Source organism: Pungitius pungitius, chromosome 8 (genome assembly GCF_949316345.1).
Source record: "Pungitius pungitius chromosome 8, fPunPun2.1, whole genome shotgun sequence".
Taxonomy (NCBI): Eukaryota; Metazoa; Chordata; class Actinopteri; order Perciformes; family Gasterosteidae; genus Pungitius; species Pungitius pungitius.
This window is the reverse complement of record NC_084907.1, coordinates 16632480-16650302: the sequence shown is the minus strand read 5'-3', so window position 1 is coordinate 16650302 and position 17823 is coordinate 16632480. Positions and strand designations below refer to the sequence as shown.

The 17823-nt window shown below is 43.4% G+C and overlaps 1 protein-coding gene across 3 annotated transcripts in view; it reads right to left on the bottom strand.

The window, feature by feature from the left end:
- The window catches only part of acap3b (ArfGAP with coiled-coil, ankyrin repeat and PH domains 3b), a 38066-nt gene extending 20634 nt beyond the window's left edge, over nucleotides 1-17432 (bottom strand). For 2 of the 3 annotated variants that reach the window (XM_037491141.2, XM_037491142.2), the window contains exon 1: nucleotides 17155-17430. In XM_037491141.2, the coding sequence (XP_037347038.2) occupies nucleotides 17155-17201 (47 nt within the window). In that variant the 5' untranslated portion in view covers nucleotides 17202-17430. Of the gene's footprint in view, nucleotides 1-17154 lie in introns of all 3 variants that reach the window. The other variant, XM_037491143.2, reaches the window with a different exon arrangement.
- Between the last annotated feature and the right edge of the window lie 391 nt (nucleotides 17433-17823).

The window sequence follows — 17823 nt, the reverse complement described above, 5'->3', positions numbered from 1 at the left end:
TCATGCTCCAGACTTTTTTTTTTGTATAATTGTGTCTGTTGTTTACGTCTTCTTCCCTCATCCAGAAATCACCCTGTTTACACAGACTGCACTTTTCGTAACCAAAGCATCACACAGTAGGCAGGCGTGTGTGTGGTCTGCACAGAAGGGTCAATTGTTTCAAAGAGAAGGAGAGAGCTGCAAATCAACGTTGAGACACCTTTCATTAAGCCGTCGGAGTAATTTGATGAACTCGAATGCTGTTGTTCGTGTAGTGTCATCCATTAAACTGGTTTACAGTTCTGCTCTTTAGCTGCATGTCAATTAAATATACAACTCGTGCTGATCCAGCTTCCTGTTCTCCATTAAGTCACTGGGAACCAAACACCTACAATGTCCATTGTTCCATCGACAGGATAAGCTCATTACAAAGTGTTGTTTTAAGGCAGCACACGCTGCCAACAAACAGTGACTGACATATGACCGCAGGGACGTAGAGACGACATTTAATACAGAGGAGGTTGACAACCAACCAAGAAGTGTATTGTATCTAAATGCTGTTTGGAAGCAGATTTACCAGCAGCTTTTCATCATCCATGTACGTGCATTTGGAATTATACGATTTAGCAATTAATATAAAGTTGTCAGTTCTAGCAAGGTGTGTTTGTGTGTTAGCTTCTGAATGTACACTTTTCCTTATGCATCCCTTTTAAAACCCTTTACATTGTTCAGAAAATCTGCTATTAATACTCCTAAGATTATAGGTAATACTGCAACACAATATGGCTGTGTGTTCAGTGTGTGTTTAAATGCTGGAGGAACAGCCCAAATCTGTTATACTGAGGAAGATGCTGCCCAATCAGGAAGGGGAGGGGAGGGGAGGGAGGGCTCACACTCGCTACCAGTGGTAGCATACTGTACATTGTCCAATATCATAGTGAAAGTAGGGGAGGGAAACCCCACGTGGACAAGCCCCCGAGTGCCCTCCATCATCAGCCCCAGCAACCGACCACACTAAATACAGAGTCTTTTCTGGTCCCCCACAACGTACGTGTGTGTGTGTGTGTGTGTGTGTGTGTGTGTGTGTGTGCGCGTGTACTCCAGCATGAAGCTTGCGTGGTCATCCTCTCCCATCTCTTCATACGAGAGCCGAGTGGACACACACTGCACAGGCTCCAGCACGGAGACACATCTGAGGCCCTGTGTCTTCCAGACTTGCGTTGTCACATTGCATCACGTCCACATGCGCATCACTTCAGGGACCAAAGAGGCAGCGGCTGGGGCAACAACAAGTCATCTGATACTAGACCAGCCCGGACCCCTGTGCCTGAATTACTCGGATGCAACTAGACATTAACAAAGACGTTCACTGGAAGGGACATGATACATGTCTATAAGACATTATATGCCTTGAGGAAAACTAACAGAAGATACAAGATGTTTAACAAGGGGGGACAAGAGCAGGGGTGACAAATGTGGATGGAAATAAGGACAGTTTACCGTTTTATCAACAGTTTATCATGTATTTCTTGCACCATCTTTTTCTGACTCAGCAAATCAAGCAATTATGGTCAATGACCTAATTTTCTTCTGCCATCAGGTAAATCCACTTTCTGTGTGTAGTAAAAAAAACACACACACATATTATAAATAAACAATTATTATATAAGAGTGATTGAAGACACACAGACAACACAGCTAAACAAATGAATCAGACGCAGAATTTAACAGGCCACACACACACACATCGACAGAGGTTATTTTCACAAAGCTATCTCACTATTCTCTTTGTATTTTAAAGATAAAAATGCATTGTATTTTTTTTAACAAAGAAACTGGCAAAAGTATTGTCATTACTGTAGTATACTGTCTCATTTATAATGTATACACACTTTTATCATCCTCCACCCACAAATTCAGACATACAAACGCATCAAAACATCGCCTTCCCACAATTCCAAGAAGCGAGCTCCATGGCAACCATTCGATGACCCCAATCACCATGGCAACTGGCATCAGCATTACTCACGCCTTTTTTACTGACCAATTTCCTCTTTGTCTGTCTGCTGCGTCCGTCCCAGCCTCTCCAGACCAGTCTTTTACAACAACAACAAAACGCTCATCCGAGATGAAACCTGACAAGAAATAACAACCTGCTGATACAATCTTAATCAAGGACAGGCTTGTGTGTGGTGAGTGAGTGGCTGCAGTGGGGCTTGTGTTGCATCTGCTGTGTGTGTGTGTGTGTGTGGAGTCCACACATGAAATCAGTTTTTAAGATGAACTTGTCTTGTCCCATGTCTAGAACTGCAGTCTTTGTCTATATGTGAGCACACACACACACACACACACACACACACAGGTGGTTTTGGGGTGGACACAGCACCAGCAGCCCTTCTTCTCTTTGTTCTTACATCCTAATGTCGTCATGTCGCCTTAATGATTTTCTCACAGCCCACAGCCGCCTTTCCCCCCCCCACAAATCCTCTATTCCCCGTTCTCTCTTTGTTTCATTTGTTCACGCCTCCATCTGTCCATCTGACAGTCTCTCTGTCTCTCTCTGCCTGCTGTCTGACAGTCTGACAGTAACCCTTCTTCATTAGCTGCCTGCATGACGCTGGGTGTTTGGAAAGGGTCTTATTTGAGTACATAACAGGACACACAAAGAGAATCAAAAATGCACAGTAGGGTAAATGTAATCTAAGAGACTTCGTTTTCATGGCAAAAAGTGTTCAACGTTGTTCAATCCCTTTAACAAAATGTAACTTGATTTAAGTCTCAATAGCACACGCACGTGCATGGAGACTCCCTCAAAAGAGCCTCCGGTAAATGATCGCTTACAAAAAAATCCCCAATTGCCTAAATAGAGACTGCCTTTTCACACCACCAACAACGAGCCAAGCCAAACACTAGCATCTTATGTGGGTCTGACAAAGAAGCTTTCATTGGCTCCCTTTAAAACCCCTCCCAACACGCAACAAACATCACACTCATTCCCTTAAAGAAAATGTGATTGCTCCAATGGTTGATGAGACAAAGAGACCAAACATGATGCTGAGAGAAAAGACCATTGCTTGTGTGCTCAAGCCTCAGTATTAAACTCAGCCACCTGAGACAAAAGAATCTCAATCCAGTTTAACTTAGTTGAATTTAGTTGAGAATACATGGACTGGTTGGTTCGGGCCCTGCCTCTGCCTACCCCAGTCGTGACAGATTCCAATAAGAAAGGGGACTTAGACTTTTTGAGCCCATTCCTGTCGATGCTTTAAAAGAGTGACTTTATGAACAGCAGAGGATAATGGACAACAGTAGTATGTACATTATCTATAGTATTCCACAAAGTTTTACCATAAACACACTAAGTCAGTAGAAACAGTTTCTCTGCTTCCCAGCAGCTGTCAGACCACCTGCCTGCTCACTCCGCTAAAGTAGACCAGTACTCCAAATGTGACGCATCTGTGTTATCATTACTCAAGAGCTGAATTTTTGTGCGCCACTCTCTATAAACACAATGCATTTTTAAATGTTTTTGGTCAAGCAGTCTGGGACGTGGGAACGTCATTATATCATTCCAGAGTACATTCCTTCGAACAGGCTGACCGGAAGTGTGTTCCAAGGGTCGGAGTGCGAAGCGCACAGAAATGGTTCCTCTCTAATGTATTGTAACCGCAACTCAAGCCAGGTGGAACTGCTTTTTCCTGGAAAATACAACATATTTCTCTCCTCTGCTGCCAAGAGAAAAAAGGCTGAGTAAATGAGGGAAAACTCAGCGACTGTTTTCCACAGGAAGCTACTCTGCTGACTTTGAGAAATACAACTTGAGTTACATCATCAAGTGACCATAATTGCTCTGCTGCCAGACAGCACCGGGATCCACAAACAGGTTTTGCGTGGTATTGACTCCTTTGATGTAGGGAGACCTTTTCTAAATACTGTAAAGGGTTTGGGCCAAAGAGCCTTGTGCCCTCCGTCCCGGGGCAACGGAGCTGTGGCCTGGGTGGAGTTGGGAGTTTTGGGACCATTTATGGCTGGAGGGCACGTTTGATCATGCTCCACTCACACTCTGAGGAATGCGCACTCACATACTCACTCCCCACATAGTTTAAATGACTGGTCTCATCTTCTAAAATTAGGGGGTAAAGAAATAGTTGGACGACGAAGGGGTGGACGAATCTGATCAAGAGCAGGAATGTGAAGGTCGCTTGATGCCACATGGCCGCAATACTCCATCACCATCTTTTTCGTCCTCTGGCAAAAAGTGATGGTACAGCAGAAGTAAGCTGAAGCAGTGGGCAGGCAGTAGGAAAAAGGCACCGCAAACTCATCCCACTTTAACCTTTGCTGACCTCCCAGCAGCTGACGCGCGGACGGCGCGGCGTGTGCGTGAGAAACGCACGGGAGGAAGAACACCCGCTGTGGTGGATAAGCCCATTGTTCCCAGGCCTCTTATGCACGTGTCCTCTTTGCACGCATCCAACTAAGCCAGCTGATTGTGAGGAATGACAGAGGAGTGGTAGAGAGCAGAGGGCCGGGTGGGACCGGGGGGAGATGATCCGCTCTACAGACCAGGAGACAAAGTGCGAGACAGACAGCAACGACTTGCTTAGTGTCTTGGGGCTTATGTCAGGACACACAGCCAAATATTTGCATTGCAGCTTTGTGTTAGTCTGGGACGGAACGAATGCATGTCTCACAGTCCCTCAGACAGACACAAGAGACTATATGCAGTGGATTGGGGAGCTCCTCACTATTGTGCACACAGAAACAAGAAGCGTTCAGCTGGGCTCCGATGTGAAGAGTCAGCTGGATGCGTATCAGTATACGGATGCACAGTAGGTTTTCCGATTGTTGTTTATTCGTGAATTGACGTCAGTGTCTTTTAAATTAGGAGCCAGCGACAATTGTCACATTGGAGGAAAAGAATTCTCCCATTAATTGAGAGCTACTGTAAAAAGGAACTTGCCCAAACGAACGCGTCCCGACGGTACACAGAGCAATGATAAACCTTGTTATTACTTTTCGGCAATTCGGTTATCTGAAAGGACCGTTTCATAGGGAAAAACAAGTTCAATGTTCTTGCCACACATGGATGAGTCCACATAGCAATAACTCAAAGAGGTATGATGTCGTGATGCCAGTGACTCACCCAGCTTTGTATCACAACACCCACACGCCTGCAGACATGAACGCACACTAGAATCAGAATGAAAGTGCATGTTATCCTTTAGGATATTTCAGGCCTTTCGTTCCATCAAAACAGGCCTCTGAGGACGTGATGGCGCATTACGACGGCAGCGTAAGGTATCGCTCACTGAAAGCAGCAGTAGTCCGCCATAAACCCGACCAGAAAAAGTCAGCAAGAATTTGGATAAAGCCACCTACGCGAAGCAGTTGTTAATACGTGTTAACAAACATACAGGGAGTAGAAACTCTACTTCATACAGCCCTCATGAGGTCTGATTTGTTAAGTGTCAATACATAACTTTAAAAAGCCCAATACAGATATTGACTAACTGATACAGACAGGTTTACAGGTAAAGCAAATCCACATTCCTCAGGATCTACAAAAAAACAAGGAGACACTGTTCCTATTAACGCAGCACAGAGCATGACTTCCCTCTTAAAGAATGTCTGGTAAAGGCATGGCCGGCTTTTTGTTTTAGCCCTGAAATACACACACACACACACACACACACACACACACACACACACACACACACACGATGCAGACATTATATAATAATAAAAGTATTGAACAGTGTCAGAAACATGATCCCACGTGGTGACTTGCAGAACATCTTATGTTAATTTTGATTGTTTACAACATGCTGCTTATTAGGAATGGGGATTTAAAATTAAAATGTATCCCTCTATTTCATTGTCGAAATAGTAGCAGTATCAAAATACTGAACTTTACATTTATCACCTCACATTAAAAGAAATGTGATTTTTTGTATATTTAATCGTACCAAGTGTACTTTATTTAAGTGTAGAAAGAGGGGGCAGAAAAGTAAAACAATAAAATGTTTTGGATTCAATGGGATAAAAAAATCGGTGAAACTTCCACTCACTCCAGTTATTCCTCCTTTGACTGATATTATTGTGACGCTAATACGATTTGAAAGAGGCCTCTCTTACTACAGAACATTTACTGCAATTAGTGCCCTTGTGTCTAATTGGTATAAAAATATTACTGTAATTACTGTGATTTTGCTTGATTTCGTTACTGAAATGGGTAACGTTTTGACCGGCAGGACTCCATATTGTGATTTTTCTCTTTTAGGGCTCAGGCATCATGGAGGAAGAGTTCCAAGCAAGAGGTTTAGTTTTACGGTGAAAAGGTCATGGCTCAGTAGGACAACGGTATGTGTTAATATTTCATCCTTCTTCCTCTGCTAACATACAGTAGCAGAACTAAAGATAAGTAGATGCGTCTATTTATGGCTCCGTGTGATGTGGAAGCGTAGAGATGCTGCTTTGGACCAGCTGTGTGCAACAAGAAGTGAGCTTTGCACAACAGCCAACTTCCCTCCGGTTATCTCGGCAGCACCAACGGTCCTGCTGACACCGCAGAAAACAACCTGCAAGATACACTTCATCTAAGAACGGTCACATGGTGCAAGAGGCCCGGTCTGGCTGTCTGGTTGCCATTAAATAATTATATGATCATTTGCATCTCACTCACGCAATCTGCTCAGATCGTAGCCAAACAGGATTTGGGGCCTGGTTTTGGTTTTCTGGATTTAGTTGTGATTCATTGATGTGTTTCACTTACACAAACAGGCCTATTTCAGACTCAGTTTATTAAAACTAAAATTAAGTTTTTTGTTCTGTAATGATTTTTTTTCTTCTAAAAACATGTTAATGTTTAACTTTGGGTTGCTACCATCTGTCCACCTCTAGGCATATTTATAAAAGACATTGAGGAAAGCATTTCTTACTATGATAAATGTTTTTCAGGTTATTTTTCCCCGGCAGGATGTTTTTGTGTACATAAAAGCCAGAGACCAAAGAGGTCAACAGCAGTACTAGTTCTCAACTACTGCAGAGCGGAAGCTCCGCCATGAGCTCAAAGTTCCCACAGGTGTGAATGTGTTTTCTACATGCATGTTATTGATCGAAAGAGAAAACTACTAAAGCCTACACACCATTCATTAACAGTTAATTGTTCTGGGATTCACCAATTTTGGCAGTGAAAACAGTGTTTGCCCGCTCAAAACCATAAATGACCCATCAGCACATTTAGTAAGTCACACGGCCCCCAATGTTTTCAATTAATGTCTGTTAAATGCAGCACTCACTCGCTCTTTGTGAAACACACACACACACACACACACGGCCCCTTATCTTACAGCGTGCGATGTAAGTAAGAACGGAAATGGAATCTGCTGAAGAGGCCTTTTAGAAAATCTGGGACACAGCTCGCAGACAAGACAAATTTAGTTTGTGATAACATTTATGCATGTAACGGACACTACGACCATTCAGCGAGGTATTTTGCCTCTTGTAATTGGGAATTGGCAAAGTTTCTAATGGCCGGATCTGGTGATTCCATCACTCCATAAATGCAGCCTGTGTCACTGAACGATGCAAAGGATGCAGACACGCCAGGGTTTATTTCACAGTTAAAGAGACTAAGCCGATTTTAATATGCAACGCCAAACTTCTAGGACGTTCTCAGCCAGATTCTCATGATTGCGCATGTGTGTGTGTGTGTGTGTGTGTAATACGATTGTGTATTTAGTGTCTAATGATTGAATAGACATGTGGCATTGGTGGGGCGGGAGAAAAAAAAGAGGGCTGGATGGAACGTGGAGAGAAGGGTCAGGAGTTGAGAAAGAATAAGGAGACAGGTTTACATTAACACATGAGGTGGTCTTACACAAGACCCCCGCACACAGAGACAGCTAGAGAAACAAAGCAGGCAGCAGAGAGCTGGCGTCTGGGACATGTACGCAGTCACACTGCATATCCAACTGTGGCTCAGGGTCCAGCTTGGAGGGATTTCATCATCAGTACAAGTTTTTGCTACATTAAAACTGTACTACAATGCACAAGGAGAATCCTTACAGTACCTTGACTATTTGATGCCTTTTGTTTGACAGCTGCGGAAAGAATCTGGGCAAAGTGAGCCGTAGCTGCCCAAGCCTCTGAAATGCTTTATGGCCCTCTTGTCCAAACTAATCTGCAAGTTGCCGTTACCATGAAACTTTTAGTCATGCCTGCTTCATATACAGTTGAGCCTTAATCTCCCTTCCCTGAAGCCAAAATCTCTTTTACAGAACCTCCCTGTTCAGCTCGCTACATCCGTCTACTCGACAGTGACATTTACACCCACACCCACACACCCACACACACACAGTTATTCCCACCACGATTCTTTAAAGCTGGGGTATATGGAGCATGGTCATCATTCCTTCCTGCTCCAAGACATATTGTCCATTTGCTTCAGCTGTTCAGATTTTTCTGCTTGTATGCGACAGGCAATCCATCCAACAAATAGAAGGAGGCACTCCGAATGCGAAAGAGTTCCTGTGTGTGTGTGACTTTGTGGGGGCGGGAATGATGGATCCAAAAAAGTGCGGGACTGCTGACACGGCATATGGGAATGTTTTCATTTGGTTATAAAGAATTCCACAGAGATCTGAGGCGAGGATACGGGCTGAATAATGTAACAACGCGGAATGTGATGTGAATCCATCCATTTTTAAGAGAGCAGTCGGTGTTCCTGTATCTCGTTGTGTCTCCATTCGAGATTGGCCTGCCAATCACGCGTTTGGGTTTCAGCACGACACGCGACACACAGTGAGCCTGCGTTAAGGGCGAACGATGAATACCTCAAGACATTAAGACGATGAAACTAAAGCTCATTGAAAGATAAATGGTGGTGTTTTCAAAAGACAGCGGAAGTTAAAGTCAGTTCTTTCTGACCTATTCCTGACCTTCCTGCTCACCGGCTCGTCCGGGCCAACAGGAACGGGGTAAGGTGAAGAGAGAGAGACAGAAAGGGTGGAAGAGGAAACAGAGAGGAAGAAGAAACAAAAGGGTGAAAATAATAAGATCTAAAAAGGGAGACTATAGTGTACAAATCTACAAGAAAGCAGAACTAAGACAAAGGCAGAGAAAGTTGGGCCTAATCGGAACCAGCTGCTTAACTGGATCCCAGATGTGAGAGAGGGAGAGTCAACACACACCATCTCTCCTCCCGGTTTGCATGAGACGGCTGGGAGCCAGCGTGAAGCGCGTGACTGTTTCACGTGTCACCTCGGGGGGAAGCGGTGGCCCAGCAGCACCCACCCGATCCACGGGACAGCTGTCCACTTCTTCTCCAGGCTGTCTTCTGTGCTCATGTTTTCATTCACGCTTCGCCTTAATCCTGCTTCCATTCCTTAATCTACACCCCCCTCCCAGTACATCCACCCACTCAATGCATGCTTCTCTCAGTATGCCTCTTCTTCATCAATTATCTCCCCTATCCTGTCAGCCATGTATCATCCTTCCAGTAGCATGCAAACACAAGACAGACTCCGGTAATCTAACCTGCCTTGCTGTTACAGCCCTGACATTGATTCAAAACCATAGAAGGGTGAGAGCAGGACATAATACCTGTAGAAGGGAAGACAAATGTGTGTAAATGCAGGTCTGAAAGAAGGATTTACTGAGAGTAGGAGCAGGAAGCGGGATGACAGGCGATGACAATAGAGTCTTTCATCTGCCAGTTGGTTAAACCAGTTAGGTTGTTTTTTTTAAAGGCGGGGAATGCTCGGCAACACAATATAAAACCCACAATGTGTGCGGATGACAAATGTGCGGCTAAACATTTGTTTTTACCGAAACATTACAAAATGAGTCATGACATTGTCGTTGGTAAGAACTTCTCAGACTGTGAGAATCTTGAATGAGAAACGGAGACTATGTGTGGGTGTGTGTCCGATGGACAGACAATCCTGTGGGACAGGCTTGTCCTGATGTAGTTCAAAGCTTTGTTGGGAGCCATTTGAACAGGACGTCCACAGGGACTGCCGTTTCACGTTAGCGTTTAGCTTTTAAATCGTGTTGCCTGACCAAGAAATGCTTCAGAATCAGGAATTATTATTCTCATCAAGGAACTTTTTTCATTCTGCAGTTTTGCAAAACCCATTGGCTGATTGAACCTATCCTACTATAGATTACGAGCTTAAAAATACAATGCAAATTGTGACACATGGCGCCTATACCTATAACGGTCTGTTGCTGTACACGTTAACAAAGTTATGCATGTGTGCATACATGAACTGGGTTCACCCATGCATGCTTAAATGTGCGGTAATCACCACAGACGTCTGCCTTGCCGAAGATACATTTCACATATTACACGCCGGCTGGTCGTGCTCGTATCCTCGAATGGGATTTGACGACTTCCTGAGGAGCAAACCCTCTCCACGGCGCGTCTTTGGGTTCACAGTTCAGAGAGAAGGTTAAACTCTGCCCTGCTAAACCAGGGGTCAGTGCGTTTTGTTTGTCAGTCAGTCAAAATGACGGAAAAACATCCCAAACCAGCAAATCGGGTTTCGAGACCAGAAAAGGCCACGAAATGTGTAGTTTAGTAAAAAACAAGTGTTTAATCTGGGAAGGACACCCAAGGAGAGACAAACGTTTCACTTTGAGAGAATGCTATTTAGTGCCAATATGAAGGAGGTAACAAGATGCAGACAATTTACTTAATAGTTCTGATTTGTGTTGTGTTTGGGATCTGTGAGAAGGTTACATTTGTGCCACAACCCTTTGTCACTGGCTTATAATGAGGAACATTTGTGCGTTTAATTCTGTGTGAAATTGGAGACATTCAAGACCTACTTGATTGGTAAATCTGCCTCCACCATTATTGTAAACTGTATACACAATCGACAGGTGTAGCAAAATAAACTAATAGCATAACAACTTAGCAAAGGGTGAGTTATCTCCATTAAATGGCGGGTGGATACAGAACACTCAACAAGCCAATGCACTGCACCGCATTGCGGTTCAACCGTCCTCCCGTGTGAAGCCTGACGTGTACCGTGGTGACAGGTCTTAAAATAACCCTGGCTCACTTAGGTTAATGCATTGATATGATGTATAAACCCTTAAAGCTATGGCGAATGGTATCTGAACTAGAAAAATTTGAACATCCTCCAACAAGTAGGAAAAAAATCCTTGGAAATGAAAATCCGAGAGAAACCGTGTCGAACCAATTTGTGCAACTCTAAATGATCCTGGAAGCCGCTTCTGAATGGGAAGGCAAACTGTTTCGAGGTTTTCGGGGGAAAGAGGCTGATGGTGTAACAGCTTTGATAGGGTGTGTAGGCTATCCTGTTGATTTAATCAGAGACCGTGGTGGTTACTGATAATCCTATTTCATTCAGGCGCCAGGATATCTGCGGTGTCCACGTGCCGAGCTGATACTCTCCCATGAACACGTCACGTTTGTCCCACATGCAGGCAGAGACAGGAATATAAAAAGATGGTAGGCGTATGCACACATGTAGTAAGACACGCGTAACACTTCAGGCCATTGCCAGCACCGGTAAGGAAAATAATAGCCATCACTTTTTAAATGCACAGGGTGTGGACCGACAGAAATCCCTGTTACACGACTAATCTATCAATCAGTCTGGTATGCAATGATTTAGATTTAAGCCTGAACCTCAATATTTCCTCTTGAATCTGCATGCATGTTATTATTATTTTGACATCTGAACTGAGCTTCTGAATGACTGGCCATGGTGGATGAGGCTATCAGACCCCGTTTATTGGTAAATATTTGATCTTATGTGAGGGAAATTCCGGATTTGTGAGCACAAAAGCAGCCACAATCCACGCGGTGCACGTCATGTTTTAAACAAGTCTTGACCAGACTGTTACACGGTATACAATTACAGTAAGAAAGTATATGCAACGGGAAGGGAATTTAGATCTTAACATTATACGTGGTTGGCCGCAATGTGCATATTAAAAAAAAAACACTTTAATCTTAAACTTCTGCTGTTGCATAAGACCCACCATATTGGTATTAAGCCCACATTTATTCATCCTTTACATGTAGGATAAGCTGAGCATAAATAAATTGTTTGACCTTCCTATTCCTTCAAAGGAAAGCCTATTAATGGTTGGCCAAATCCCTTAAGATACGTGTCAAATGCAAGAGATTGGCTCGGAGTTTTCTGGTGATTGCCAGTAAACACTAATGTGATATCCGGAAGAGACCAGATTCTCAAACAGAAACCGTTCTCTTACATAACAAATAAGAGGAATGATTTTGGCCCTGTCATGGATGAAGAAGTTCCATATATGGGGGGTGAGAGGACAGGGATTCTCTGCCTGCTTGGTTGTTTTGTGGACGTGGATGCATTAGGGGGAGAGTGGCTGGGAGTGAGTGTCTTGACCTTAGCTTAACTTAATGCATCTCTCTAAACTGTTGTGCCAAGGACTTGATGTTGCAGAGAAGATCCATTTCTGGTGAAGTTAGAGGGTCATGGTGGCCCTCAAAGAGGTTTTCTTCAAAATGGGTTAAGGACAAACAGACAAGGACATTCACATTGTACTTTTTGGGCTTTAGTCCCATACACATTCCAGGCATGATTCCATTATCAAAAATGCAGTTAATTAATGTCAGCCTGCTTTGGCAGCAGGTAATCTTAATGCAGCGCTCTAATGCATTGCCTTTTATGCTTTAAAATCCTCTGCACCGCTCCAAGGTCGCCATGTACACTTCCATTTACTCTCCGCAGATAACAAAACGGCGCTCTTTCCGCTGATGTGTGCCAGACACGAGTCTCTCCCTCCACATTGTGGACCGAGGCGGGTGGAGGTAGTTGCCATGTCCTCCGAAGCTCTCGGGTCACCTTTTGCAACGACAGCGCCGCTTTCCCCAATCTGACAAGAGAAGGCGGCGTGTTGCGTGTTTGCGTATTTCACCTGCTGCTGGTCAATAGGACTTTATCGCCTCAGATGAGCAGAATGATGATGTGTGTAAAAGGAGGATTATGGGTGATGGTGACGCAACGGGGGAATAAAACTACAGCCAGTTAAGAGAAACCAGGGCGCCAGACAAATGTCTAGAGCATTAAAGAGCACTTTAATCTGCCAATAAATGGAGACATGCTTTTAAGATAATGCAGGAAATCAAATCACACGTAAAAATGGGACAAAAGCCCCTTTATACGTTGAGCTGTCAAATCTATTACCAAATCCAGATCACTAAGGAGTTCTTTTCTCTAAGAATGTATCATTATGTAGACGGTCTCTTGTTCCACCGCATCTCTCACTTGATATTCAACAGAAATTATTGAGGATTTTTCAAGTAAAAAAAAGTCAGTTTGTGGAACTTTACCAACTGGGTCTGGAAGAGCAACATAAGCAGTATGATCTTTTATCTATTAGTATGAGAAGGCGCCATGGAAAGGATTAAAAAACAAATCTCTTTGGATTGTTACAACATTGGTAGTTTCTTAACCTTTTCACAAGCTTTAAGATCTTCCTCTGTCAAAAACACAGACAGCTTGTAATCTAAATCTTCCATTCATAAATGCAGGTGTTTGATAAGAACTGCAGAAATCAGAAATTACTTCTCAACAAGCAATGGTGCTTGTCTGTACGTGTGCTTGTGCTCAAATGTATTTATGGATTGTGAATTCTTCCTGGCAGCGTGCTCGGATATGCAGCAACATGGAGAGATCATCTCAAAATGAGGTCAGCTAGCAGACAGGTTTGGCGTTTGGCAACTTTCACGTGAAATGAAGGTGATGAGTGTAACACAACTCCATCCAATCCTGAATGGGAAATGATTCCCCCATTGATCATTTATTATTGTTGACAGTCTACACACCCACTTGTTTTCTTTAAGTATGTAATTCCTTGCAAATAATGTATGATTCCACATTTGACTACTTCATCTCAGATTCAATAGTAATACTTACTATGACTATAGATGATTTATATATATTCTCATGTATATACATTGCTCTTTGACAACTTATAAGGTCATAAGTATCATAGTATATCATAATTGCTTGTCAATCATTGACGATCAGACTTTTTGCAAAGATGATGTATTATAAGTCTCCTTAGTTGTAACACATATAGGCTTTTAAAGTTATCTCCTCATAGCACACACATTACCGATTATATTTTTTCTTAATGACTGAAAACAAAAACCTGTTAAATCTCGATTTGTATAAAACGCAAAACATGCGGCGGTAAATGAGCGCCGTCTACTTACAGAGCACTTTGAGTTCTAAGGCCACTAAACATGTCATTTTCAGGGAGAGGTACAAATCTAAGGTGTCACTTGCCATCAGTACTAACAAACTATTTAATCCATTCATTCACCAAGATCAGGTGTGTCTTCACCAAGTGCATGTTGACACGGAGTAGTGGAGCCGGGGATCCGACCTTCTGATAGCAGGACAACCCTCTCTCTCCACCGGTCACTTTCTGAAATCTTGTTGACGCACTAAACCAGTGTGGGCATCCCGATGCAGTGTACTCTATGTGGGTGGGATTAAAAGACAGAGAAAACAGAGCAGACGGAGGCCGGGCCGACAGGTGCAGCTGGTTTTCAGGATCTGTAAATCCTCATCTGTACTCACTGACCTGTGATACCCATCGCTGGAGGACATTCTTTCTTTTGCATTACCAGTATTTTCATGTTGCTCTGAGTCTAAGTGATATGACACTGAGGCCATAATGGATTGGAGTTTGAGACATGCAGCCGGTAAAGCTTTAAATATTTGCTTGTTAAGGGTTCTGGGACGGTGCTTTTCCCAATCCACCAAGAACCAAAATTATCCATCTACTGATGACTTGAATTTTACTACCTGAAATGTATAGAAATAGAAGGTAGGTGGCCGTACTTGCTGCGATGAAACTCGGGATGGGATATTAGAAGTAATGCCGTTTCAAAGCAAGGTCTCTCCTCTCTCATTCTTAAATTCCTCTTTTCTCCATGCACCCATTTGCCTCACTTACAGCAGCAGCTGTTGCTAGGCAACAGCTCACACCTACATATGCATATAAAAACTTATATCATAACATTGCCGACCACAAAAGGACTAAATATACGTTTAAAAAGGCTCTTGTAACACTTGTCTTTGTTCATTTTTGGTCGGACTTGTGTGACTAGTTTGTTAGCGGATGGATAAGATCAACACACTTAAAACGGCCTCCAGAGCATCAGATTATGACCGACAGATAATGACAGATTGTCTAGTCCTAAAAACTACAGAAAGGCCTGCATCAGGTTTTGTTAAAAAAATGAATGAATGTTGCAGGTGACAGCTGAATAAAAGTCAGGGCAGAAAAGGACAAAATAGGTTTAGGAAAAGGGACAATGAACAAAAATATTTTAGTTTTAGCAAAACCTGACCTGATAAAATTATTTCACACCAATCAAGCATATGCACATACAGGACTGGCACAGGTTTAGACCTGCATTGACAGGGTGTGTTCAAGCATTAGGAGGACGGACAGCACCAGCTTTCTGCTCTTCCTGCTTCTTTCTGTGCAGGACTACACAACAAAGAGCAGAAGAAACCTGGGACACCAGTTACTTAAGCACAATGAAAAAATCTGCCTTGTCTTTCCTTAATTACCTCGCAGTCCACAGCAATGGTTGCATTTACTCTTTGGACAAAGCCTTCTTCATTTATCAGTATTTATTGCGCCATTAGTTTGTCAATATTTTTTTTTGTTATGTTGTGAGATAAAACTAACAATGCAATGTTTTTAACTATTACTCTTTTATTTTCTTACCGGGAAACCATGTGTGTTTGTGCATGAAGACAAGTACCCTGAACGTGGTCCAGCAGACTGTGCAGACAGCTAGAAACCAAACCGCGGACAAACCGGCACCTCTGATCAGAGAAATCTGGACAAAAACTGTATCTATTGCTTCTTATTATATTATGATCCAAACCAGCATAAGGATTTTCATTACCATCATGGTTGCAGTATTACACAACATTACAAATTCCCTATTCCAAGGAAACATTAGTTTCCTTTGTCGGAATGTCCTTTGTTGGAATTTCCCAAATAGCAGTCTTCATTAGACCATGGGAAAGTGAACCAGGCAGAAAAAGTCTCTTCCTGTGTCCCTCCGTCTCAACCATCCATCACTGGGGTGGGATCTAAGCAGAAAACCCCATGCCTCTCTGTCTCAGCCGGTACTCTTTCATTCCACGGTCTGCTTTAGCACTCAAATGACAAACTACCTGTAAGTCGTGCAACAAGCCAGATAAGTTGTGTCAGAGAGAGCAACAAAATCGACAAACAAAGAGAACAGAGAGCAAATACGGAAAATACGCTGACAGGAAGAAACAGCAGAAGAGACAACAGAACAAACACTTATTTTTCCAACCCTAATTTTTCGGAATAAATGACAATACCAGCCAATTTCATAATTCACACGAGATCCCAGGCTGGCATGCTGTTCAATCTCCCGCGCTAGTTTCTGCTCGGCCTGCTCACGAATGCCAGACTGGCACGTGGACCGAGTGTGGCTACAACACTCTAGCGGTCAGGCAAGGAGCCGGACTGCTGGATCTGTGCCCAGGATACAATCTTTGTCTCCTGCAGAGAGGAACTTCTCTCCCTGTTGCCTCTTTGCCAGCCAGGGCCAAGGCTGCTGCTGCAAGGGTATACCCTCCGGAGTCTCCTAGCAAATGAGACTGAAAGACTGCACAACCCATTGTCACACACACACACACACACACACGCTCACTAGGTCACAATAGAGGAGTGGCAATGTTTTATTCAGGACATATCAGGTGGTTGATTAAAGCATGCTGGAAATCACTCATCATTTATACACTCACGCAAAATGGATCCTCACTGTGCATGGAAATGAGTGTCCCTCCTCGCATATGCACTGAGCGTTACAACCCACATTCAAAAATCACATGGAACCAATGACACACGCGTGTCTTGTAAGATATCAACAGCACATGTGTCACTAAAACATAATAAAGATATATGAAAGAAACACGCCTTGCTATCGAGCACATGCGTAAATCATCTGGTTTCACGTTTGATGGGAACACAAATGCTGCATGAGGGAAAAGGGTTCAGTCCCCATCTTAAAAAAAAAAAAAAGATGCGTAAAAGAAGGTGTGCCATTTTTGCGCACCGATGTGATGTGTCTGAGAGGAGCCGACTTACCTAAATCGGGGTGAATCTTTTATACATTCTTCAAAGTCCACCGTCATTTTTGCGTTTTCTTGTGTATTCCCACTTCAATCAGCCAATGTCATTGCCCGCGGCGCGATGTGGCTTGAACCGTGCGGATGGTGACCGGTGTCCCCCGACGCGCGGCAGTCTGTCGCCCGTCTCCCGGTGGCACCCTGACAGCAAAATGCGAGCTCGGTGCGCGGCAGACAGATTACTACTACGCCGCTGCTGCCAGTGCCGCCGAGGCAGACGAGAGGCGTTTCTGTGCCGTGGACACGGAAAAGGGGAGAGGAGAGCGCCGTCTAGCGACCATCCAGCGTAACAACTCTGGCCAGGAATCATGGAAGAAGAGACACTAACGCCTATTTCCCGGGGTACCTTTTCCATCGGTGTAACTCACACACTAACTTATATATAGCAGCAGTAGTAGTAGTAGGCCTAATATTTTTAAATCTAGTTTTAATATATAAATATAAAGAATTATAGGGTAGGTTACTTCACCTACATATACATCTTATATCTTATCTTATGTTGTCACTTCAAACTGAAGGCTACCCCCCATGACATAAGCCTGGAGAGCTTTCTGTAAAACAATATTGATTTTACAGATGAAAACCTAAATCTCTTTAGTTTAATCGGGGGAAAAAATACTTTAATCTC